The sequence below is a fragment of the Solea solea genome, chromosome 2, assembly GCF_958295425.1.
Source record: "Solea solea chromosome 2, fSolSol10.1, whole genome shotgun sequence".
Lineage (NCBI taxonomy): Eukaryota > Metazoa > Chordata > Actinopteri > Pleuronectiformes > Soleidae > Solea > Solea solea.
In genome coordinates, this window is record NC_081135.1 from 31,404,083 (window position 1) to 31,431,777 (window position 27,695).

The following is a 27,695-nucleotide window of genomic DNA, read 5'->3' on the forward strand; positions in this document are numbered from 1 at the left end:
TTGTAGTCGTTTCTATGGAATGGTCTCCCCCGAGATGTAAGAAGTGTCAATGCATGTCTGTCTGCAACACTATTAATTACAGGCTTCTATATTTAGGTCAATCCACCGGGTAGAAGATAAGAAATGTAATTAAAATACCATATCTGAGTCTTGTTAATATGCAGACAACCTAAGGGAACATGGGTGCTACATATTGTATAGGATGAGCTCCGAGTCACAATAAGCTGCATAATATTAAGATAATTATCACTAAACACATTAGTTAGGGTCATGCAAATGATGTGTGGGTACTCAGGTCTGAGCCGAGAGGGATCAAAGAACATTGCTGTTCATTATATAATATATATATATATGAAGTAGAGTATACTTACAGTATAGGATAGAGATTTACCAGCTTCATTTAAAGTCTCTTAACCATTACATAAAGCAGCTTTGTGAGAAGTCGCTTCACTGTACACGTGTTAGTTCTCTAATGCCTGCTATGATAAAGATGTGCAACTGCAAACCTCCAGTGTTGTATGTTATCTTGTAGTGTTGCCTCCCTCTCTTAAGTGTAACTGCAATTATAGTTTAGCAATTCTGTTTTTTTTATCTGACCTAAACTGACAGTTTAGGAAGTGACTGTTTTCAGCTTCGCCTATGGCCTTTACACCTATTAGAGAAATTATGGAAAACATTGTTTTAAAAGCACTGTTTGCCACATCACCAAAACACCAAATGACAGAATATCTTATCGAACACGTTTGTTTATTTGAACACTCGGGCCAGAATGATTTGTTGAATAACAGTCACATAAACAGGTTAGTCACTTTGGACACTAAATGTATGGCGCACCAGTTCTTGTCATGAGAATTGTTCTGTTAATCAAAGCTCATGCTCACATATCACTATAATCTATTGAGATAATTTATAATAGGTTCATGTGAGTTGCAGAAACTCTGAATTTATTTCTCAGCACAACAGCTCCCCTTCCTTTTGTTGTCAAACTTTCTCCGCTTTCAGCAGAGTAAGGATCCCGTCTCTCCTGGATGTGTATGGTGTGTGTTTCAGCTGAAGGAGGTTAGCAGGAAACAAGTTTCCACTGGCAGCATACATCTTCTCTCCCTTCTGGCCCATCAAAGAACGCAAAGTCTTGTTTCTGGACAGGATCTTATCATAAAATTCCACCCCTCCTTTGGCATAATCACGCGACACTCCAGCTGCACATCTGTCTGAGCTACAGTCAATCCAATAGCTCACAGCGTCTGTAGTGAGTATGTAAGATATGGCACCAAGGCCCATTGCCAAAGCGTTCGTTGCGCCACGAAGCAGTAAAGGTCCAGTATGGAGACCAAACACCTGCTTCAGCACCACACTGTACACCCACACTCCACCCAGACAGAATGGGGCCACAGCAGCACTGACAACAGGTGCTCCATTCTGCAAACGGGCAACCTCCCGTGCTATAGCGAACTTCTGTGCCTCGGGGGAAAACACCAGTGCTTCCTTTAGTGCTGAGCCAGCCTCGCTGCTCCAGTCCACTGTTTCGCCATTGATGAAAATGCTGCGGTTGGTGATTCCACCTGAGTCATCAGCTGTGCTGTTAAAGTTTGCTGGGATGCCAATTTGAGCCCCAGCAGGGAGCCAAGGGACACCAGCACCGACCGGATGGAACCCAAAGGAGGCAAAGGCAGAGAAATCATTGGTTGAGCTGATACCGTAATCCTTCAGCACCTACAGATGACAACAACAACATGATAATGCAGTTTAATCCCTTATTTTATTCATATCGCTACTCCATGAAATATGAATTTAGTTAATTAAATATGTGCTGTGCATAACTAATAATACTAATAACATAATTAAAAACACTATTTTCCAGAACTTTCCATGTGAGCTAATGTAAAACTCTTGCTATGAATTAATATAATACCTGTGATAATACCATAGATGGTAGTCAACATTTTTTATTTCATAACTAAAGCTGGAAATTATGTAACTTTCTTGGTGAAATGTCTTTTTGGGGTTTTCACCTACACTTACTGCAAATAACTGTATGAAATGTATTAAGTTTACAAAAATGCCTTGATAAAAGTGATAATGGCACAAATACATCTTCTGTAAATACACATACACAAAAAAATCATACACACACTACCTGCTGGAAAAGCTCCTGTAACTTTTCAGACAGTGTGACTGGTTCTCCTTTGTACCAGGCCTGATACAGCCGTCGGTAGGACACATCAGGGAGAACATGATAGACCATGTTGACTGTAAACACCCCTCCACAGCTCGCAATGATCAAAGGGGTGCGATATTTCAGAAGTAGTCTGGAGAACTTCAAGAGATGAGACGCCATGTCGCCTTTTATTTGTCCTTGATTTTGTGCAGGTTAAGTGCAGCAAACATCAGCTGGTAGCATCTGTCAATGATGGACACAGTAGATTCATGAGTGTAACATATAGTGTGCAAATAACGGGCAAGAAAAGGAACACGGAAATACCCTTCCTTCAAAAGAGGACAGAGGTATAGAAATCATTATAAGATGATCAGTCTAAACATTGTGGGAGTGGCTACACATAAATTAAAATACAGGCAAGGAGAACAGTAGAAATATATTTGGTTATGTCAACCAGTGAAACTGTGAAGTGTCAGAAAATTTAAGAAGAGCAGATGTCTTTGATAATACTTTAACACTGACAGACAGATAACAACAGATAACAGTGTTTATGTATATGTGATTTAACTGTATATAAAAGTGTAGCCTGTGATGAAAGTAAAGGTCAGAAAGGTGGTTATGAGACTTGCAACACAAGTCTACTTAAGTGTTGGCATCATTTGTGGTGCACAAAGAGGTGATTCGTTTTTGACAGTGGTAAAATTATTATTAGTATATTTATGTTATAGACAATATTACATGTTGTGCCACACAGTACTTCGAAGACTATAAAGAAGATGAAGAGAAACCGTATGTTCTTTTAAATGTCAAAAATGTGCCTGAAACTATATGTAGTGGAAAGAAGACACTGCCCTGGGTGAGGGAGAGGGTGGGGTTAGAAATGATCAAAGACCCATTAGTGAGTGTTCACACCTGAGTCTTGAGGGCACCTCAAGCAGGAATTTCAACCTGGGTTGTCCTGTTGAAGAAACATGGCCGTTAACGTCATAGCCCATGTAACATCACTGATGTTTATTCATATCCATTTCTATGGCTATTGATGTGTACATATTATGCAAAGGAAGTATAAGTGTATTTTGGCTGTCAGAAAGCCTTTAACACTGACAGACACTGACAAACAGTACTACAGAAAAATATACTCTCATCTCATTGACGTTCGCCTGACACTAAAACAAGGAATATAACGTCATAAAACACCACGTTTTACTTCTTTGAGTTGTTACATGAACACGATAACACGAACACTCACAACAAAAACGTCAGCAAACGATATATAATAAATGATGCTGCTAAAAACCGCTTTTTCTCAGTGACTAGATATGAATATAAACGGGATAAATCAACTGAATTTGGCTGTTTTCACAGCCAGAGAACTCATTAAAATCACTCACATGTTGTGCACAATCTTTACAAGGGCAGCAGTCTAGCAGCACTGAAACAAACATGGCAGCCGTCCACTTCCGGGGACAGCGGAAGTAAAAACTTTTTATAAAATACTAACTTTATTTGAAATACCACACAACATACTGTATAAGAACAAAGCATACAATTTATAAATGGAATGTTACAATATGAGGTGGGATTTTTTTTCTACAGCCGTCAAAAGCATAGATGAAATATAATGACACAGCATGCTGTGAAAAAGTAAAACTTTATTTTGAAAATACAGGCAAGACAGGGAAATCATTAGGAACATCATGTAAAACAATTGCATTTTTGCCTTGCGGTCTTTCAGCCTTTTTGTTGGTTTTATAAATGATTTTTTAATGATATTAAATAACTAGTAAAGTTATGTATAGAGGCTGTGAATGATTTTGGGTTTCCTTTCCACTTACATGAATGAATATGGTATTTACCTAATTATTAAACCCACACACACACAGTTATGCAAACTCTACACAGAAGGCCCGTAGTGGGATGTAAACTGTCAACCATCATGCTGCAAGGCAACTTTACTGATAACTAATGTATTGCCTATTGACCCACTGGCTTTAACATAACACATGAGAATATTATTTCTGTGGCACTGAGATTTTCCGTATGGAGGGCAGTCATTGGGGTCCTCCTTCAAAATTCCAGGGTGATATTTTTTAATAGTTTGGAGGAGTAATAACCAAAGTCACAACAATCCTGTCAGGAAAATGACATATGGGGTAATGAAAAGATAGTTCAATAATACAAAAGAGATTGAGAGAGAGACTTTCTTTGTGAAGTGGTCTTGTGGGACTCAACACTTGAGATGTCCAGTGTAGTGGTCAAGCAAATACATTAAAGCTGTACATTAAAACAGATTAAGATTGTACATCGTTCAATCTCATTGCAAAGTCTTTTAAGCCAAATGCTAAAGGTCATATTTCAATATGTTGGTTAAGTTGAGAACTACAAGTTCTAAATTTGTCAAGTGTACAGTATTAAATCATATAAGGGGCTGTTCGTGTGATGGTAAACTGATGTTAACTATTTGCATGTCTAGGGCTGGGAATCACAGGGTAACTCACAAGAGAAGCATTTTAATTGGACCAAACAGTAGTGTGTTCAAAGACAGAGGTTTCCCATTTCTGTTTTTCCAGGAAATGGGTTGCAGGACAGATTCTTAACACCCAGAGGCGCTGTAGCTTCTCATTTACAGATCTTTCTGCACGATTTGTGAATTTTTTTGAGTCATTGTGAAAGCAGCCCCAAAGATATTACTCTAAACAATCAAAGTTCCCCTCAATCCAATAAAGTAAATAAATAAATAATGCAGATCGCCATATCGAGAAATAGTGTAGTCTGCAGATTTATTGCTCTACAGAACATAGATGGGAGCAATGAGTACAAAACCCTTTTTAAAATTGTTTGTAGTACAGTTATAACAGTGTCTTTGATTATTTATTCGATTGTCTCTAGGAACCAAACCACACAGACTGCGACTTCATCAAGGGACAGAAAATTTAAAAAAAAAGTTGGGGATAAAAAAAAATCCCCTGGGTTGTTAAGTGTTCAACAGTGACTATTGGAAAACAAATAGAGGTCACTAAAAATCAATTTAGACAAAATGCGTCATTTTATGTTTCACAGTCATATCCCCACATAGACATAAAAACCTGATCTGCTTTGAACCTTGACGGAATCTCAGTGACTGGCTGCACACGACCCACTGGGCAGAGGAGGAAGTGAAAGTTGTGCAGTTGCTTAAGACACCAGTGAGAAAACTGTCAGTATCTATCTCAGTACAAACTTGCTACATCACAGTGTAATGACCTCTAATACCAGTAACTAAATGATCCACTAACAATGTGACGCCACCAAAACAGTAAAATGGTCCAAAAAGTTGCCATGAAATAAGATTACATAATTTATACAGACACAAAATGTTAAGGTCACAGGTTTGATTCCCTGGTTCTGCCAGTCTACATGCTACTGTATCTTTGACGAGACATTTAACTGCTAAATTGTGCTGTTTGAATGTGTTTGAATGGGCCATCACGTCATAAGCCTAAAAAAGCATTATTTAAATACGGAAAATTTCTTAATGCTCTCATTTTCACCCTCTGATGTGATTGTACCCGTATGCTCTATCCTTTCATTATTAACATGCACCTCCAAAAAAACACATCAGAAGTAGACATACAAATGCAGAAATCAGCAAATGGGAGATAAACATGAATAGACTGATCTACATTTCAGCGATGATTGTAACCAGATACAGAGGCAACAACAGCCGCTGATATGGTAGAACTGAAAAATTCACCTTACTGTGCGTTTGTGTGTGCATACAGTATGTATTGTGATAAAGTCAGACGGTCTGATCCTGGTGGAAAGAAACAGCTCTCTGTCGTCTCCATGGAAACAAGCAAGAGGCAAAGGAGGTGTGTTTTTTTGTGTGTTCTCGAGTAACGCGCGCGTGTGTGTGTGTGAAGAGCAAGACGGAGAATCCAATATTCAGTCCAATTCTAGTCAATTTAATTCAGTTCTATCCTCAGTTGTGAATTGTCTCTTTTCAGTGTTCATCATGATATTCCTGTGCAATTATCATAATTAACACCACACAGAGCCGTGTCAGTGCTGTAGTATAGTCTGGAAGCATTTTATGGCGTTTTTCCCGCGTAATACAAACAGTAAGAAACCTAATCCCTGTGGCGGCAGAAAGAGCAAGGCAGTGTCAAAGTGCAAGCTCTAGTATTTGAAAAGGGAATTGGTGACCTCTCACACACAGGTTCACCTAAGGCCTTGACATTTCGGACCTGTGTAAAGTGCATTGCATTGACCTTGACAGTGAGACACCTGCTTTATGTAGAAAACCAAAATGGGTTATTCAGAGACAAATGGTTTCCAGGTCACCACTGTGCCAAGGCTGAACTGGCTGGACCTTGATGTGTATTGGACTCAGTGTGTGTTTCCTTACACATGGATCAATGGGCTTATGTATTTTATGTGTCAGTGCACACAGACGTCACTGGCACTTCAAGATCCATGACACAGAATGCCATTTACAGTACACAATGTGGACATTGCTGAGACAAATCAACATGAACAGTTTTACAAGTGCGTCATTAAACAACACTGAACACATCATCTGGTTTAGTACAAACGTGTCTGTCCTTCATGAGACTCTACATAGGTGTATGGCTGTCATCAGAAAGGCAGAAGCTGCACTGGGTTTGACCCTGCCCTACCAAAAGAAAATAAGGAGTATTCAGGAGACACAGTGGAATCGATTCTGAAATTAAGATCCCATCAACTTGCTGTCCAATCCAGTCAAGTGACCTCTCCGTGAATGAATAAATCAGTTACCCAGTCAATCAGTTCACCACCTCTTGATTGCTTCCTACAAGTCTTCCAAAGCCTAAATCAATAGAAGCTTACGTTAAAACAGGGTGAGCATCTGACTTTCCAATGAGCATTTCTGGGAAAAACAGGGATTTTCGTGTCATTGCTGACCCGACAACACATTCAACATCGTTCCCGTTTTCCTTTCTTTCTTTCTTTTGTACGTATACACAGTCAGTCACTGGTGTTTGTGTGTATGCACATGTAATATATGTAATATCCCTTAAATATAATATTAATAAGTTCATAACTGGTCATTCTGAAGGCAGCCTCTCTTTTAGGGAGGTAACTGCAGACTGTCAGAGTAACACTGTTCCATGATTCTCTGATATTTGATCAAATGATTGACCTTCCAGTTACTGGATATGTTATAAAATAAGGAATGTAATTAAACTGAACTGTTTTCTACATTACAAACAAGTTACATATGTATTACATGGGATACATGCTACGGTCTGTTTTTCAGAGATGGCATTTTGACATGTCACAGTGTAGGAAACACACATGTATAAATAATACAGGTTAATGATGATTGATGGTTGAATTCCATAGCTGCTTTAGCTTCAGGATTTGTGGCTCATCGTCACTCTGCCGTGGCTTACTTAATAATGAGAGGAACGCAGCCCTCGTTAGTCTCGTTGAGCATTCTTTAAATTAGAAGTGTTACATTTCCTAACCGAAGAACCAACCAAACGACGACCCAGAAGAGTGATTCATTCTGTTAACATGAATTGAAGAGCTCACTTTCTCTATGTCTTTCATAGGTGTCACCTGTTGCAGTTTTTTGCTTTTATTTATCTTGACACTGTGTTTTGTCAGAACACTTTGTAAACGTGTGTTTCTAAAGATGCTATATAAATAAAATTGTTATTATTACTGTTGTGTAAGATTTGTGGGCATGAGTTAAAAGCAATAGTGCCAGACTATGATGAAAACTGAATTAACTTTGGCTGGTTGGGATTCATTAACCATTTTGAGGCCAAGTTAACATTAAAACAGAGCAATACACCCTACACAGACAGACTGCCAAATTGGTTCCAGTTAACTCCTCTAAATTAGTAACGGCTAATTTGACAGGACTATCCCTTTAAAGAAGTCCGCTACATAAGGGGACAGTCCATTTCAATAAAAAAGGGGAGGGTATGTTTAAACGCTACGCGAGAGTTCCGAATTTTAACGGGATAATAGAATATAAAAGTAAAAACACAAATTAGTCTGTATTTTCTTTTAAAATTTGACAAAAACACCGTGTAAGAAAACAAACTTTAACGTTTTCATGTCTGAACAGAAATGGCGACCACCCCTTTGGGGCTTTTCTATTTATAGCATCAGCTGTTGCAATACAAAGATTTGCTTTTCGACGTATTGTCTCGCAGATGTTGGGAGTACACCCCCATCTGCTGCGAAAGGGCGGCGGTGCTTGGACGCCGAAAGAAACGGGGATGAGGAGAGTCATGTCGGCGTGAGTGCCGTGTCTTTGTGTCCACGGCAGCGGAGCTCGAGTGGGTAAGTGAAAAAATAAAACAAAATATGTTCCTGCTGAGAGCCGAGGTTCTCGTCAATGCTTGTGTCTGTGTTCACGGACAGTGAAGGCAACACCTATGTCAGTTGATGTCAGTTATGAAGCTGTACTCAAAACAACTTACTGTACTCGGGCTAACTGTCGTTTTTATGTTATTTACAACATGGTTAATTGTCAGTGAGGGTTAGCTCGTTTAAATGAAATACGAACGGCTGTAAACCATTTCAGGAAAATCCCTTTTCTCCATTTTCTTTTCTTTTTTTTTCTCTCGCTGCCAACTTCAAGAGAGGGTCAGGGAGAGATGAAGGAAGGGGAGAAAAACCGTTATTTAGGGGCGGCTACTGTCGGTTTTCCAGAGAGGGCCTTGCCTCTGTATGTCAAACATTTTCCCGCTGGGACGAGGCAAAAACACCGTGTGTGTCTTTTCTTATGTGTAACATATAAATACAGACCACCCCTTCCACAACACATGCAGCTTATTCACATATATGTGTTTTTTTTACCACCGTGTGATTGTGTTTACCAGCTGTACACACACATACACACACACGGTAGTGTCCAGCTGTGAAGGAGCGAAATGGTGTGTGCTGATGAAACAGCTGGAGAGAGAGAGAACAGAGAGATTCTTTATGTATCAGATCATAGGATGAGATCATTCAGAAGCACCAGTCTGTCCACACACACACACATACACACACCACTATTAATAGCAAAGTGAAATCACTAGATAATTTGTCTGTCTGTGGACAGATCCACCTTTATCCATCCACGATAACTTCAGGGAAAATGCCAAACCATGATCTGCTCCTGCTGCTGCTGCAATAATAATAATGATGATGATGATGATGATGATGACGTTGATTGTGAGATCTAGGTAGTTGATTTTCAGTTCTACAATTTGCCTAATAATTAAACATGACCTTATACTAGTAGGAAATTACCATTTCTTGATGCTGCACATTTTGTATCGTCTACTACATGGCCATTACCCCTTTAAAAACAACAAAAAAACGTTTTATTTGTTCCATAGATATCCTTATAGCATGGATACATTTCATGGAATATATACCAAAGAATCAGCAACAATAAGGCAGCTGATAAAATATTACAAATGATTAATAACAAATGATACACAAATAAGGATTGGTATGATTTTAAATGTTTATGTCACAAAATTATTGCGATAAACGAGATGAACAGGTGCAGCCTTGTGTCTGCACTCACGGTGGTCAGAGATATCGCAGACACGATGCATATTTATTCGTCATAGATGATGAATGATTGATTTATACGTCATGAGGAAATATGCAGCTCCGCCTAGGCACATTATGAAATCGTGTGAAATATTGATGTTTTTCTTCATACACGATTCACTTTTTGTAAGTGCTTCTAATCCCGATAAGTGATAATATTGTATATTGTGATCACTATACACAAATTGCTAAAATATTGATGTATTTTTAGAATAAAAGTAATATCCAATTATCTTACATGTTAAATACATGACACAAGTAATACAAAACAAAATTAATGTAAAAATCAGTATGATTAATGTGCTGCCTGATTAAGTTGCCTTGTGATGTTCCTGGTGGGCTTCAAATGGGCTCTTGCATGTATGGAGTCTCACCTAGGCAACGCTTCAGACATTTGAAAGTGTGACAAAGGGATGTTCTTTAGTTAAAAAAAAAAGCAGACTTGTGACCAGAAAGGGTGAGGGACAGGGCAAAGTTATTTTGAAACTCTGACAAAACTGGCCGACAGACTAAATAAAGAGATAAAGCATGGAATGCCTTAGCAAAGCAAATATCCCCTGAACTGCTCAAGAGCAAAAAGAAAAGACATTCCAGCATTCATTGGTGGATAAATGTAACAGTATACACGAGAATTAATCTGAACAACATAAAGTAATGAAACAGTGTCCATATCTATTCACTAGTATTAAGTAGAACCTAACTGCTCATGCTGATGAACCTTGGCCAAAATAGTGCTCTATTATAACACAATTGTGAGCAGACTATCTGTTTCTGCTGTATGTATCTTATGCAGATAACATATATTATTAACCATGGCTAAGGCTGGGAAATATGATCAGTCAATATAAAATAATGATAGGCAAAATGTCAAATGACGATTGAGATTTGCTCCTGAGTAAAGGTTGGAAGAAACCATGTGGTTGTGGTTTTAAACTTCATTATGGACAGAAAACAACAAGCACTTGTCACACATTCTATAACACTGAGGCAAAACATAGCAATCACATTTTGTATGTATATATACATATATATATATATATGGTATATATGTATATATATACGATATATATGTATATGTGTATATATATATATATACATATATATGGTATATATGTATATATACATATATACGGTATATATGTATATATATATATATATATATATATATATATACACATATATATACATATACTGTACATATATATATATATATATTATCCTTTTCCCAAGTGGATCTGGAAAATATTAAACAAGGAGTTAATCATTCATCCAGTGTCATTGACGCTTCAGTGATGATGTCCTGTGTTTGAAGGCTCAGGGGGATGAAAAGCACTCAGCAAGTCACAGTGCATTAGTGACATGTTTGTTTGGGAATTGTGTCAGTATGTGAATGACAGCATCGTCTACTGAGACATTCTTAAAACAATGTGATATCATGACAAAGACCTGGGTGCAATTTATGGCTAAATGGGTCTTCAAGCAGCACTGCGAGACTGAGGACTGTAAATTAGTGGCAGTCTTAGTGATGAGCCACAGTCATGTGATATGTGATCTGTTGGAGAGCCTTTTCTGTTGTGTTGTACAGCTTTTTTCACTCTGTCCTCTCAGCCAAATGTTGCACAAGGGTCTAAAGATCTGGGTGGGAAGTCTGTCACATTCAGAGGAAATGTGATGATGACACATTTTTTTCAAGAATAAACAGAAAGTACCACAATAAAAAAAAACATATTTATCTATATCTAGTGGTGGGATCTTGTTTCAGATTGCAGATGAGATCAAAAGACATATTCAGTTTGAAGACACCTCAAATGCACAGCATCGTTAGTGCTGCTCACGTAATAATCAGTTAGAAACAAAGAAAAAAAAGCATGCACAATAAGACACAAGCTCATGCACTCAATGCTTATCTTTTTGAAGGGGTGAGAGGTATTAGAATTATTGTGTAGTAAGAAAAACGTGAGGTTATCTTGGCAATAATAAAAGGATGCACATATATCAGAGTTTTGCTGCATTAAAATGTAAGAACTTTTAGCTTCTATTGAAAGGTACAGGGACATTTGCCTCAGTTCAGTCATGTCCCTTTGTCCTTTTGTGAACTTTTACTTCAGTTGTCTCAGTGACAAAACCCAGATCTCCGCTTCCACTCCAAATAGTCAGGGTTTCAACAATTATATAAAGTAAGTACATTTTTGTTCAGAGGAGCAGTTCATTAACTCATAGCATGCGTTTCCTAAATGTGCTTTATAAAATTTGTGAAAGTCAAGTTCAGATCACAATCCAGGATAAACAAAATGAAGGTGGAGTAGTTTGTCACAGGGCAGCAGCTTGATGATTTAACATGTTGTGACCTCGGCGAACCTCCTTTGAATAATCAATGACTGTTGATATCAGTGCCACAGTACAGTGAGTACCATGTCCCTCCTTATTCCTGTTCTGTGAGTCTTGTTGCTGCTTTGTTCCCATGCGAAGAGGGAAGTACCTTTATCCTTTCCCAGGGCAGCAACTAGCCACTTCTCAAGAGCCCACAGAGCTTTTATGTCACTATGAAGACAAATAGAAGGTTCAAAGCATACCAGCCTCAGCTATTTCATATGTAAATACTCACACCAGAGAGTCGTATGTCAGTGTAGACAAGGGTTGTGCCAAAATGACAGACAAACATCAGTGGTTGATGCTTTAATGTCATCTTTTCACAGCTGACGGGAGTAGCAAACCCATCCTGCACACATTTTGATGTCCTGTTAATATGTCATACTTCTGAAAGTCCAGAGTGTACTGCAAGGCTTCTTATTTTTTCACATACACGCATTTCCACTCCAGGATGGTGTGGCAGCGGTGAAAGGAAGTTATGAAGATTTAAAATAAACTGTTCTTATTTTTAATGAACATCGGGTTTAGTTGCTACAAGGAGGGTTAGTTAAGGTCACTATTTACTGTGTAATAGTCATGTCAAGTCAATGTTTGTTTCTACAGCACATTTAAAATTATAGGTATAAGTAAGTAAGTAATTGTAGGTATAGTATCACTATAACTATAAGTAGTTATTGGACTGGTGACCTGTCCAGGATGTACCTTCCCTTTCACTCTAGGGGCGGGTCAAAATGTCGATTAGGTGATTTATAGTCGTCCTTCCTCGCGCAGTACGATAATCAATACACCAGGGCAAATGTCGATATTTTAAGGAGCTCTAAAGTAAACAGTCCCTGCCAGTTTCACTCGCCAGACGTCACTACTTTATACTACTTCATGTCTCCTCACGGCTGCGCTGCTCAAATGAATGAGGGAAAGAAGAGGGAGTTTGCACCGGGATAAAGGTGGAGAAAGCTACGTTAAGAGATGCCTCATCCATGCTCAATATATAGACTTTATGCCCTTTGTGTTTGTTTTCTTCAGTTAGACAGATATCGCTGTATGATTGTCTTGCAATATATTGATTATCACAGAATTGTTATATCATGATAGTATTGGTATCGTGGACCATGTATCGTGTATCGTATTGTGAGGTACCCTCTGATTGCCACCACTACCTCACCCTATGTCAGCTGGGATTGGCACCAGTACCCCATGAAACCTCATGTGGAGGATAAAGCTGCAGAAAAATTGATGGATGGAATTATAACACCTAATATTACATGATGACATTTATTGACATACAGAGTCGCAGATGTTAGCAATAATATAGTTGCTTTCCACTGAGGGTGAACAGTCATACACCTGTGTTGTACAAGGTTCATGTCTCCTGTCCTCTGTCTGAACCTTCAGTTCCTTCAGTCTTCAGTTGTGAAAATGTCAATTTGATGTACTTTGAAGGTGAAAGTGTCGAGAAAAAAAAATCTGATTCACAATCACTAGTGAAGACACAGCCTAGGTTTTATGCATGGTGTTAAAAATATGTCTTTTGTAGCATTGGTCGCTGTGCTGAATTTCCATGGTTTGTAAAGCTATATCACTGCCACACTGGTTAGATGACTAACTTTGGTTGGACACATAGTAAATTTCCATTAGCAGGTTTCCACTCCCAAAGGAATCTGGTTTAAACTGGTGCCTGGGGATTATTTTATTTTTGACTCACAGAATGAGACCAGTGGTGTTTCAGAGAATGTTGTACCCCACCAAATCGAGTCACAGGGAGAAATGCAGACACACCCTACAAGGTTGTGACCTGTCTTGGCCTCAGCAAGTCTGGTGTGAAAACCTCAAATTGGTATGTTGTGTCGAGGCTTCTCAAGCTGCTGTAAATTTGTTTTCTGCACAGTATTCAAATTTGACCGTTGCAAGAGTTGAGTTGAAAGAATAGATAAGACATCAGGTTTGAGACTTAATGACTGTCAGCCAACTAATTGACTTTTTACCATCAAGAATTTGGCTTCGGAATTCTTTGCCCAATCTGGCAGACTGTTGCAGACTGATTGATTTGCTGGCCGGCTTTGGAAAGGAAGGAAACATCTTCCTTCCCTCCATTGTGCTGGGCAGGAAAGGATGGACTTTAGCCAGCTGACAGCTGTTTCCTGGTGGATGAAGGAGGAATGGGTGTGTGGGTGGGTGTTGGAGTTGTTGTGCCAATAATGAGTGAAGTTATGATTTTTTCTTTTTAATTTTTGACCATTGCTTGTGTGCAAGAAAACAAACAAACAACCAAAAACAAACAATACATCTGAATGACTTTTATTTCAGAATTGTATTAAAACAATGAAAGGCTTGTCTAAATGAATTGCATTTGGAGAACTCAACCTGCTAATATGTTTATTTAACTACAAATTTTTAACTTTTCGTTTTGTTTTCTTCATTGTCTTGCAATGTATTGTTTATCACAGAATCATTGTATCGTGATATTATTGCTATCGTGTACCATGTATCGCATATCGTGAGGCAGCCTGTGATTCCCACCCCATTACACTTACTGTATGTCATGCCTGGCTCTTTGACCAAATCTTTTCTAATCTGGTCCCTGCTTTTTTGACAGTCGATATTGTAAAATCATGGAGCCTGAGAAATGAGAATGAATAAACTAACTGTTCTTTTGAGTTGCAAGCATGAAAGACATCTGAATCAGATTTTTTCATGTCAAGCCCCTACTTAAGTTGCATACATTGAATACTTTCCAACAAGACAGATGTTACTTTTGTTTCCAAAAAGCCATAATTACAAACTTAATTCATCCATTGGTTCAAGAGTGGCGACATATTTCTCTGCTGGGTCTGTGGTTATAGTGAGCCAGCGAGAGAAGACACTATGAGCCTGCGTCTGTTGTAGGCCATAACAGGCTCACCAGCTGCAACATGCATTGAGTAGCTGTGTTGTGTGTGCAGCTAGTTTCCTATACAACATGATAGTAAGGGCGTCTCCTATCCAAGTTTATTGTGGCATTCACCATCCTTACCTAAAAAAAATCCATATGTTATTGGGTGTATTATGTCCTCACAATAGCAGTCAGGCATTAGATGCTGTGCATTTTGTAGCTACAGTGTTTCGCAATGAAAATCCTTTTGTGGTTCTCTCTCTGTGGGAAGACTTTAATATGAAACAGAAACACAAGGAAATGTTCTTTTTTTTTGCATTAGCAGTGTCTTAGGGCAACGCAAACAGTCCAGATGATTGTGGGAGAGTGGATCAGAGAACGTCTGTCTATTTGAACAAGCAGTGGTTAAAAAAATCCAAAATTCTCACATTACACTGAATCAACTTAAGTGCTCAAATATGAACATAGCAGACCTTTTAAAGCAATGCTTGCTCTCTAGATGCCTAGACTCTAATACATTTAGTGCAATGATGGAGCTCAGTCACAGGCCAATCACAGTTTTCTCTTAGTGAGTGAGACAGATTGGGACACACAGAAGCAGCAGCTCCTATGTTCTTTATTATTATCTTTTTTTAGCCATATTTAATTTTATTTTTATTTTTATTTATGGGGACTGCTTTGTTTTCCTGGTGTCTGTTGTTATAGATATCTGGGTTGTGCTTTTTGATTCAGCTTGACATTAATAGTGGCAATAAAGTTTGATTGGATGTCATTTAATTGAGAAATAAATAAAATTTCTACAAAACTTCTACAAGGAGCTGGTCCTGAAAAGGATCAGCAGCAGTTCCAAGTACAAGTGTTTTACAAGTATCAATACATTGTATGGTAATGTTGAGCAAAATTACCATAAAAAAGGTTTTGTTGTCTTGGAAATTAAACTAATTAAATTTCTGATTCCAACCAATGGACATATGTGTTTAGAGAGACTTGAAAGGTGCACAATGGTGATGCAAAAGCAGCAACAAAGAACCTAAACCCCACTTTCTCTCTCTCTCTCTCTCTCCCTCCCTTCTCTCACTCTTTCTTCTCTCTGTTGTCGCTCTGTCTCTCTCCCTTTCTCTCGCTCCCTCTGTCATCCATTTCAGCCAGGTGTGTCTCATCAGCCACCTACTAGCCTACTTCCCACCTTAACCAACGCTGTCGAGGTAGCCATGGCAACCAGTGCTGTGCCAAGTGACAACTTGCCAACGTACAAGCTGGTGGTGGTGGGGGATGGTGGTGTTGGGAAGAGTGCCCTCACCATCCAATTCTTCCAGAAGATCTTTGTGCCAGATTATGATCCCACGATAGAAGACTCATATCTAAAGCACACAGAGATAGACGGGCAGTGGGCAATACTGGATGGTAAGTAGAGGAGTGTGTGTGTGTGTGTGTGTGTTTGTGTGAAGTGAAACAGACAGCAGCTGAGAGTGATCCCATCTGTCAGTGCTCATCTGCTTTTTATCTGCTTCTGCTTTATTTTGTTCATTTTCCTTGTTTGTGTGATTGTGATCATGCAGAGTGACACACATCAACGGAAACGATGCACATTCACTTTGAAAAGGCCGGCATTAAGAATTTCCCAACTCCATTGTAGGTCTGTTGATTTGCTCTGCTCGCACTGCATGTGGTAAAACTCGAGAAACTTGTAACCATCCAAGCTAATCAAACCGTATTATGTCACTATTCCAGCTCAGATTCTAGCCAATACAATCACAGTAAACAAACAGGACACTGTGCGAATTGAGCTCTAGGACAAGGCCACGTTCCCCATTGCTGGTGTTTTTGTCATCTAAATTGTACCCAATTTGCGGCAGCGGCCGACACTGTGTTGCAATCCTTTTAGCAACTCTTTGTTACAAATTCAGCAATGACAAACACTGTTCTGCTAACCTTCAATGGCAATATTATAGCACCAAGAGCCTGGCTCATCCAGAGTCAAGTATTAAAGTGATGTTTATATGCACCGAAAGTCTCATTCCCATTTTGGGGAATTGTCCTTAGACCCTCCCATTATGTGCAGCTGTAGTAGAACAGCCAACATGAGTTCTGTGCCAGATTTACCCAAGGTTAGAAACAAAGAGTCAAGATGGTTCACAATTCGTCCACAGACCAGTGAGTGAACATACGCTGTTGCTGTTTGTCTACACTCAGCCAATCATTAAATGACCTTTCCTGTAATAATAATTAATTACATTTACAAAATTAGAAGGTAGAGTACATACCTCAGCCATTGCTTAAAAGCATGGTACCTTGCTTGGGTTATTCCCTGGGTCATACACCAGCCCTTCACAAGTCACTGCAACATGATTCCTGCAGACTGGGTCAATTCATAATCACTGTAAGAGAGATAAGAATGCTTGTGTTTAGGGATCAGGAGTTATTATTTGGAATAACTTTTGTCTTCATCACTGGTGTGATTGTTCCTGATATGCTCAATATTTAGTTGACTCAGATGTGTATGCGATTCACGAAGTAGAATAAAATCTGATGAAGTAATACTTGTGTGTGTCACTCTATTTACCCAGTGCTGGACACAGCGGGCCAGGAAGAGTTCAGTGCGATGAGGGAGCAGTATATGAGGACAGGAGACGGCTTCCTCATTGTCTTCTCTGTGACAGACAAAGCCAGCTTTGAACATGTTGACCGATTCCATCAACTCATACTACGGGTCAAAGACAGGTTAGTCTGTGTTCAAACTCAAGGATTGCTTTGGGCATTCTTATACAAATCTGTATACAAAATAAATGTATGCTTTAGCTACAACAACATTTACAGTGATGCTGAAACTGTAAATGTTGAAGGTGACATAGACCGGAAGCTCCAATTAACGCTGCGTTTGTGTGTGTATCTGCGTCATTACCTCGTTTATGAAACCCTAAAGTTTCAGAACAAACAGTTCAGCCACTGCTGAGAAAATAGTGTTGTATTGTTTTCCTGGGCTCTGCGAAGCGGATCGACACTTCCTTAATTTGATGTCGTCATCAGAAATCCTCACCACCGTAGCGCCTCCCGGTGCGGGCACTAGTCCGGGCACATCCGGTTGCGTACATTCAACCGCAGAAGAAGAAGAAGAACTAGTCTCGTTGTAGCTGCTGAGATGCAGAGCATCCACCGTGCCAGAGGGGGAGCTGTGTATCTGAGAGCTGGCCTATCTATTACGTCACTTCCAGGTACCTGGCCAATCACAGGACAGTAGGAAAGCTCTCGTTGGCTGGCCAATCACAGCAACTGTTTGGTCTGAAACAGCGCGGCTGACGAGAGCGTCAGTGAGGAGATATTTTGATCGGCTCGTTTGCAGCGATTAGGAGGATTTTAATCATGAAAACAAGTTAATATATGTAAGTAGACCTCCATAACTAACATATATGTGTGATACAAGCATTCTATGTCGCCTTTAACTCTCTCTTTGTATGATTAAGTGAGAGAAAAAGTCAGGATCAAGCGAACAAGAGAATAAAATAAATACATTTTTAATTTAAATGTAAATGTAGGCGATATGATAAATCAGTCAGCCCCTAAAGCTGATATCACATTTTAATCTTTGGATACTGACAAGCCCTTTATAGATGTGAGTGATGCTATGACATCTGCTTGGCTTCCTCTTTCTGTTTAAGGAACATGTTTTTTTTTTAACTTATGATGTGTTAACTTATGCCTTTAGTAACATCGCTTTTGTTTTGATATCAATTTTCCAGTAAAATAAATGCTGTGATCTAGGAACACTTGATTTTGTTCTGTATGTTTGACAGTTGTAATTGTATTCTGTATTGTATGTTTCTATGATGTTGAATTTTAGCCTGAGTTTTTTTTACCAGTTTATTAGGAAATGAAAACAGAAGTGAGAAGTGCAATTAAAATGCACAGTCATTCAACCATTACACTGTACAATTCTGGGTGTGCAACTATGGTAACTAATGGTGCATATGGTAATACTTGTATAACAAATGAAAATGATCATGCCAGGAAGTCAAAATTACCAAAAGAGGAAGTAGCTCTCTCATATGTATTATGTATTATGCATTAGAAATGTACTATATGGAAAAAACGTGGACTTGCCATCCCACACTGAAGTTGAAATAAAGAATGATTCACATATAATATATATGTATGTATATAATATATGTATATATAACTTCATTTATATGCACGCCTCAGTCTCTACAGTTAGTTGAGTCAGCAGAAGTGGTCTTCCTTGTTACCTTCCTCCTGAAGCTGTGTTCCAAAATCCTTTTCTGTGAAAGACAGTTAAGAGGGAAGAAGTGTCTGTTCTCTGAGAGGCTCTGACAGAAGCCTATAAAAGTGAGCTTGAGACGGAGCAAAAATAGAAGCTGAAACTTACCAAATAGCTGTCTGTCCATATTTGGTGGTGCTCAACTGTTGCTCTCTTTTCTGCAAGACTGAAGTATTGCAGGAATCTGACACCTCACAGAGAAATTCTAGTTTTTTTTTTGTGGTCCCTTTGCTTTGTTTCACTCATGTGTTCTTTTTCCCTCCCAGGGAGGCCTTCCCCATGGTGTTGGTGGCAAACAAGGTCGACCTGGTCCATCTTAGAAAGGTCACCAATGACCAGGGCCAGGAGATGGCTGCAAAACATAATGTGAGTATGAGCGTGCGCTTAAGCAATTGCCCTTGCCACATTCTACACTTTTTGATTTCAGCACTCGAGCCAAGGCTCTCACAACAGCACACATTCTGTTACAACAGTAGTGCATCACTTTCAGATGTAAACAAATGTCGGTTAGATTCAAACCATTGTCAAATGAGTTTAGACAATGCTGATTAAGCCTGTCAGTTTCACACAACTCTGCTTGTCTAAGTATAGCAGTGTCGCTGCATACAGGAAGTCATTTGATATACGTCAAGACAGACGGACGCAACAGCCTCGGTCATTCAGCAATTTGATGATACATTTTTGTTGCCCCTGCGCTGCTGCTGTATACACACAAACACGCTGAAGGTCTGATTTCAGAGCCCGCATACTAATAATTTCTGTTCACAAAGACTAAACAGGCGGAATAAAAATCACGTTAGGCACTGCAGCTTTAACAATTAAGAGTAGAACGTAGAAAACATCTTAGTGGACTAGATACAGGCTGCGCTCACAGTAATCTGCAGAAAACATCCCTTCTTTACAGCATGTGCTAATTACTCTGATGTGAAAGAACTGAGAATTGTTCTTCACATAATGCCTACTTCAGAAATCAATCACACATTAAAAAGGAAGTGGGGCTGTTTCACAGAGATCACTGCACTTGTGGCTTTACATCAGCCACAAGTGAAGAAAAAAAAAGCTTTAAGGCTGCATGGTCAGTTAAGTGCATCAACCGTCTATGCACAGCACAGGGCTGTGGACGTTTTCTGTAAACACCTGCAGGGTAATTCTGCAGCTAATATGTGATATTTGTCATGGTTCTCATTGTGCATTCAATACTGTACTGTCATGTAACCTCAACCCTCAGGCCGAGTGAGACAGCTCAGAGTTGCTGAGTTTGTTTTGTCTCTGTGGCTCGGTGGTCACTTTATCAAACACACATGCTGCTCTTTTCCAGTTCATGGGATGTGACTTTGCAGTCCTGCTGTTTTCATTTTGTTTCAATTGTGGATTCAATTGCTCCCCTTTTTTAAAATCTCACAAAATGACTTGTTTATAAACAGCCTGGTATTGTGACATGAGGCTCAGTATTTCTCTGGGGTGAGAGTGAAATGATGATTTGGGGGCATTTTTAATTTGAATCTTTTTCCCCTTGCTGATACATATTCTGTTTCATCTTCATCTTTGTGACCTCTATGGTTTCTTAAGTATATAGATTTTGACTTGGAATGAGTTGCCTCTACAGTATAGGCAGGACACTTCAGAATCTCATTGTGGCTTTTTATATATAAAGGTTTTTGCTTATTTTATTTGTTTCATTGCTTTGTGAGGTGTGTTTTGCTTGTGTTTTATTTCATTTATGGATATTGATGTTACTGGTTGTACAGCTCATTGGCCAGCCAGAATGGTCATGTTGCATTTCACTCACTACTATGTGTTTTTGTTTTTATTTGATTGTATGTTTCATTCATTAAGTTCATTCATACTTAAATATGTTTCTCCTCACTTCCGCAGATAACGTATATCGAAACCAGTGCTAAGGATCCTCCAATGAATGTGGACAAAGCCTTTCATGAGCTGGTCCGCGTTATACGGTAACTGTAGGCTCTCTTGTGTGCGTTCATTTATTTCCTGGAGATAAAGATCTTGGGATCAGACAGATTCCCTTGCAGTCATAGTTATAACAATGAACTTCCAGGACGGCTCATTCTTTACCCCCGAGGTACACACTCCTCCAGGAAGATTATGTATTTTTTAATGCAGGTTATAAGCAATGAGATGAGTTATACTGGTGTGTTGGGGTAGTCAAATAGTTTTTGGAAGGGTGGAAAAGGAAAGAAAAATCCCTGAGCTATTTCCTGTCTTAACACACATGTAATTTTAGAAGAATTTGGTTTATAACCATGCTCTTTTTGTCCGTCCTGTCGGGGCTTTCTCTTGTTGCAAGGACCAAGAAGCAACAAGTCGTCTTATCCTAGTAGTTCAGAACTCAAATGCAGTCGAGGAGTGCTGTGGGCATATTTATAGTTGTGAAAATGAAAGTCAACCACAGAGTAGTAGATAGTCCGTCTTGAAGGTGTGCCAGCACTGTCTCTTGAAAACAGATTCTTTTCTGTCACCATTTACCAAACCTGAGAAGTGGATCTATGTATCAACAATGCCCTCTTGTGGTCAGTGTGTGATAACAGTGTCACAAATGCATCACCAGTTATGTTTACATGCACAGTGCTGTTTGAAGCGTATCCACAAATGTTTATGCCACTGAAATTGCTGGTGAAGGACATTAGGACATTAATCAGTGATAGTGATAGTGAATCTAACCTCTGCATTTAACCCATCCTTATTACACACCAGTGGTGAACACACAAGCCGGGCACAGCAGCAGTGGGCAGCACTTATCTGTGCCCGGGAAACAATGCTGGATTCTCTTCCTTCTCAGGATTTTAACCAGAGACCTTCTGTTTATGAGCCCAATTCCTTTCCTCTTGGCCATGGGCTGCAGACACTAAAAATGTCATAATGTGGGTCAATAATGAGGGATAACTGAGTAATGGGAACATTTGTTGAACCAGGCAAACAAAGAATCAGCAGCAGCAGTGGTGCTTCTGTGTGGACAGTAATTTTGTACAGAGCCTGGTTTGCTTTCCCTCTTTTTCCACTTAGTGTGCAAAGCCATGTTGTCGTAGATCTAAATGTACAGTAACGGGAGTGGCATCATTCAACAAGAGACCAAATAATCTCAAGTGGTTTCATTATAAAATCAACATTATGCACAAAAGTGATGCCTATAGTTGAATTATTATATTATTAATAGTTGCAAAAGCTTGAAAGTGGGCCTAAAGTTAATACTGTTCAAACAGTTTCCTCTATGTTCTCTGCACCCACAGACAGCAGATCCCCGAGCGGAACCAGAAGAAGAAAAAGAAGATGAAGTGGAGAGCAGAACGTTCCACAGGATCCCACAGGTTCCACTGTGCCATATTGTGACCTTGCTCGTCCTCTTTTATCATTCTCAACATACAGTGCACACACCCACACACCTTTGGATGTCAGGGAACTCCCCAGCAGTGGTTAGCTACTGGAGCACAAAAGGGAGGGAGGGGGGTTATCGATGAACGGCTGATGGATTCAGAGGGACCAGAAGGACACATGAATCCGTCATTTCGGACTGATGTCCCCTCAGCGCCTCACAATGCCTTGGAACGAGGGACGTGTCCTCTTCTCCTCAGTTTATGGTCCACCTCTGAAGATCTATGGATCCCTTCCATCAGCAGAGAAGATTAGTGTCACTGAACTGTTTCTCAATCAAGTGTAATTTTTGAATTTGTTCTCAATTCATTATCAAATATTGCACAAGACGTCAGACTCTAACATTAGAACCACCTTGATAACATGGACTTTTGTCTTGACAAAGGGAAGTAAAAGGGAGGAACTGGCTCACACATTGGCATCTTTTATTTTATCGACCTTCAACAACCTGCTGGTCATCACCTTCCTGTCCTCACACTTCTACAGTCTCTTGGAGAAAAGCACCTGTGTGGTCTGTGAATAGCTCTTTGTGTTAGTGGACATCACAGTGGCGTAGTGAATGGGGTACGGGAGCGGTGACGGCGATCTATATTCGTAGTAAATAAAATAGGTGTTGTGTGGTGTTGTCGATGAGTGAACTGCCAGTTCTGTGAGTATAGCGTGTACCTCGTGGTCATGTGACGCCCCGGCTTGGAGATGTCAGTTCAGAGAGGGTGAGAGGACGTGTCGTAGCAAGTGAAAGAAACGCGCGAGAGACGTGAGGCGGAGCGAAGTGGCTCGTAGAGACTTGACAGGTGATCGCTATGGCCATATCGACTTGTTTTAATGTGTTTAAATATAATAATTGTAAAGGAGAGTAAGACTGGTCAGTGTAGGTGGTTCTCCTTCAACATAACAGGGTTTGTATCGCAGCCATGTTTACAGAAACTCGTATATAAAGGATTATTTTCCCATAAATACAGACAGTAGTCAGTCGGAGCAACTCTGGGTCTAGCTTTCCTCCGCAGTCATTTTCAGTGGCATGATGTGTGCAGTCTTCATCACTACTGTATGAACAATAGCCTTGGAAAGTACAACGGGGTCCAAAAGTCTTTCTCATTCAAGTGACTGGGAGAATGGGAAAGTTGCTTATATGTATACTTTCCATGTTTTTTTGTGTATCAAAGATAGACATAATTGTATAACTATATTTGTGATATAAAAATTTAATTATCGGTGGCAATGTGAACTAATTCAATGCTGTTTTACAAAGGATCTGTCGGGGGCAAAAAATCCTAATGACGTAGAATAGGCGAGGATATAATGAGAGCTTCGTGTTTCAGAGGTGAAACAGGCTGGAGAAGCTGATTTGCACTGGCCGCTAACCAAAATAATGTGATGTCACTTTATTTCAATCTAGGGGCTTTTTCAGACGGCACCACTGAAGTCAGGACCATGTGCTGTAACAGGCCCAGTAAAGGACAACACTCTATCAGATTGGGGATGTACTGTTCTCGCAGTATATAACGTAGTAGCCCTAGGAACACATCAGAGTGTGAGAGCCTTTCTCAACAGGCAGGTGTGATGCTCCGAGGGCTTAAAAGCCATGTTAACTGAGCTATAGAGTCTGTTTAGTTGCAGGAAAAACCACACACACACACACACACACGTGAAGCGACAAAACATTCAGTATATTCGTGTCTGTAGTCGTGGGGAGGATGGGAATGTACAGATAAATAACCTATGAAATGGCTTGTACTGTTAACGCACTAAAGTTTCAGTGGACTACTTTTTTTGTCTGGGTGAAAACTGTCTCTTGAAGGATTACATTTTTGCACTTTTAATACAATTTCTGACTTTCCTATTGGCATGTTGTTTTTCTGTTCAAACCTGTAAGTGACATGAAAGGCACGTTCAAAATGATTTGAATGTATATCAAGAAAAAAAAAAAGAATAACAAAGAAGCAAATTAGTCCCCGTGTGCCTGCATATGCCTGTTGCTTTGGCGATGATTGTAACAGAGACAAAATGAGTCAGAATCAAATCGTGTGAAAAGCAAGAAGGTCATGTGAGAAGCTCAGATAATATCGTACGGTATACAACTTCACCTCAGCATGAAAGTGGAAAATCCACCATAGCAAAAGACGGAGAACAGTAACAACCTGCATCTACTGTTAAAGGGACCTTGCAAACAAGAAGGACTAAAAAACATTGATGTACTGAGCATAGAACGGTGACGCAACACACTCTGGATCATGGGGAAGAAAAAATGAAGTACAAAAAAAAGTGTTTGATGAAAATGTTGCATCATGTATGTTTGATACCTTTTTGTATTATTGATATGAATTATTGATATGATTCTTGCAAAGTGTTTTTTTTTTTTTTTTTTTTTTTTTAAACAACTGAATAATTTATTACTGTCTACGTTACCTCAGCGTGTCCCAGACCTGGACAAAAAAAAAGAAAGAAAAACAACATAAACTCCCCTTTATTTTTCTTATTTGATTCCCCATATAAGAGACTGCTAATATGTTGTTGACCAAAAAAATTACTTTTATTGCAGCTCATGTGGATGATTTCCCCATGAGAATGTAACTCCAATGACCAAAAGGGACAATAAAATCAGACTTTTAACTATGTTTCATTGTTCAATGTAAAAAAAAAAAATACACTTGTGTCAACAAAGCAGATAAGCATAATACACCTTTGTCCTATAGGTGTCATCATGGTTGGTACAAGTGAACCTGCTGATTGGATGCACAGTTTTATATACGATCAATTATTCCACCCTGGATTATATGTGAGCTTATGATTGAGCACTTTTGTTTTACAGTGACTGGAGAGACTGTGTTATTTCTTTCCAAATAGCTCATCAAGTATTGCTGATTTGAGTTGTGTATACCTTCAAACGTCAAGGCCGTGTAATTTGGACTTTTCACAGCCGTTGTGTAATGTGTGTTTTTGGACAGGTCTGTTGTGTTCTAACTGGCTGTGTCAGACTGAGGAGCTAGACGAGGCACAAACAAACTGTGGCCTTTTTAATCTAGCCTCAGGGTTCGACTTTATTTCAATAAAAAAAATTAAAACACTTATTGTGACTTAACATGTCTTTTGTTTGCCACTGCAAAAATTAGCTATCTAACCAAGACGTATGATCTTCAATCTGGCCAAAATAATAATAATTTTGGTCTTGTTTTGAGAGTAATATACTTAGCAACAGCAGATTGTGTCCGATTATTTACAGTATATTGTTTTAAGAATATTAACCTGTAGGTTTCTTAAAGTTGTTATTTTACACACACAATAGGATAGACTACATCTTTCAGATTATGTCACATTCTAAATAATTCTAAAATAGCGGAAAGTAATGAATTACATTTACTTGCGTGACTGTAATTGGGTAGGTTTTCGAAGTCGTTAGTCAAATTTATAATTTTACTTTTACTTAAGTATGTTTCTTTGGATGTTACAGTACTGCGCTACGTTTTAAAACACATCTGTTATTGAGTAAGAAAAGTAAAAATGTTGGCCTGAATTGAAACATTTTAAAATAAAAATATTGTAAAATTTGGCAGTGAATGATGAGGACATGTGAATGATAAGGACAGGTGAATTGCCACTAATTAAGGTCCTTTAGTGAGTGAGAAAGCTGAAGCATTTGTGACCTTTGACCCATTTTGACTAATGTATTATGTGTTTACATATTTTATTTTGTCAGTACTTTAATTTAATTAATTAAAAACTATTTATGTGAGGTTTGTGTCCCCTTGTCCTCTTTACCTGACAATCTTTTAAAAAAAAATGAACTATGTAACTATGACTTTGAGTAAATTTTAAACAAGCTACTTTTTACTTCAACTTGAGTACATTTTCAGACCAGTACTGTTACTTGTTACTTGTAAAATTTTATGTCCACAAACCTTTTCACTTAAATAAATAAACGAACAGTGAAAGTAGAATGACACGCTAATTTTGAGTTTATTTGACTCAGTAGTTTTTTTTTCCACTACTTATTTAAAGAATTTACTCACTTGTCTAACACTATATTCTATATTTTTTATTTCAAGTGTAATAATCTAATCTAATTTCACTTGTTTATACTCAGTATTTGCAGTGTGAATGGTGGGAGAGCTACACCCTAAGTCACTGCTTTTATTGAAGCCGTGTTGAACAGCGGCGGTGAACATGGCCACGCGTGTTCTCAGAGTCAACCTGCTTGTTCAGCAGAAGCTCCCCCTCATTAGTCCTGAGAGCTGTCAAGGCCTATTGAGTTCAACTCAGTGAGAATGCTGAAAGCCTCATTTTGCCTCATTGATTTCAGCCCCTTGGGGGAGTAAGGCGAGGCCAAGCACACGGAACAGGTACAACACCACTGCTGCTGATTTATATCCATGCTCCTCACACATGCAGTGGAATTTGTCCCGAGTGGTGCTCACCATGAGACCAGGGCTGCTGTGGAGATGTGTATGATTTCTAAATTCGAGACTTTCAGTCTTGTATAAAGTACCTAGAAGGGTATACTTGAGTAAAAGTACAAATATCTTACCAGAAAATGACATTGGTAGAAATTGAAGTCACTTTTTTTTTAATATTACCTAAGTGAAAGTCTTAAAGTATATCACATTTACTGTACTTAATTATCAAAAGTAATTTTCTAAAACAAAATGTACTTAAGTTTTAGAAGTAAAAGTATTAAAAAGGTCAGGAGTGAGGATTGAGCCATGGTAGCTCAGTGGTAGGGGGAGTTGTCTGTCACCTGGAAGGCTGTGGGTTCAATTCCTGGCTCTGATAGTCTATATGTGTCCTTGAGCAAGAAGGGTGTGAATGGGTGAATGGCAAAACTGTAGTGTAAAGCTGCTCATCAGGACTAGAAAAGCTCTATATAAATAGAGACCATTACCAACTCTTCGTCTTCTGATTTTGCTTGGTAGTAACGAGTAACAAAGATAGTTAGAGGAAATGTAAGTGGAGTAATAGCAAAAGTTGCGAGAAATAACAAAGTAAAGTAGAGATACGTGAATGTTGTACTTAGGTACAGTAACAAAGTATTTGTACTTGTTACTTGTACA

At 39.0% G+C, this 27,695-nt stretch overlaps 2 protein-coding genes across 2 annotated transcripts; one reads left to right on the forward strand and one right to left on the reverse strand.

Moving 5' to 3' along the window:
* Nucleotides 1-728: 728 nt before the first annotated feature.
* tmem177 (transmembrane protein 177) lies at nucleotides 729-3,621 on the reverse strand. The gene is made up of 4 exons (XM_058622283.1): nucleotides 3,550-3,621; nucleotides 3,071-3,116; nucleotides 2,138-2,401; nucleotides 729-1,713 (listed from the first exon to the last, which is right to left on the reverse strand). The coding sequence occupies exons 3-4, from the start codon at nucleotides 2,336-2,338 to the stop codon at nucleotides 982-984; spliced, it is 933 nt and encodes a 310-aa protein (XP_058478266.1). The 5' UTR covers nucleotides 2,339-2,401; nucleotides 3,071-3,116; nucleotides 3,550-3,621; the 3' UTR covers nucleotides 729-981.
* A 4,662-nt stretch (nucleotides 3,622-8,283) lies between these two features.
* Nucleotides 8,284-25,718, forward strand: mrasa (muscle RAS oncogene homolog a). Its single transcript, XM_058622549.1, has 6 exons — nucleotides 8,284-8,476; nucleotides 16,130-16,388; nucleotides 17,552-17,705; nucleotides 19,524-19,623; nucleotides 21,133-21,212; nucleotides 22,506-25,718. Exons 2-6 carry the CDS (start codon nucleotides 16,196-16,198, stop codon nucleotides 22,603-22,605), a joined length of 627 nt encoding a protein of 208 aa, XP_058478532.1. The 5' UTR covers nucleotides 8,284-8,476; nucleotides 16,130-16,195; the 3' UTR covers nucleotides 22,606-25,718.
* Nucleotides 25,719-27,695: the final 1,977 nt, after the last annotated feature.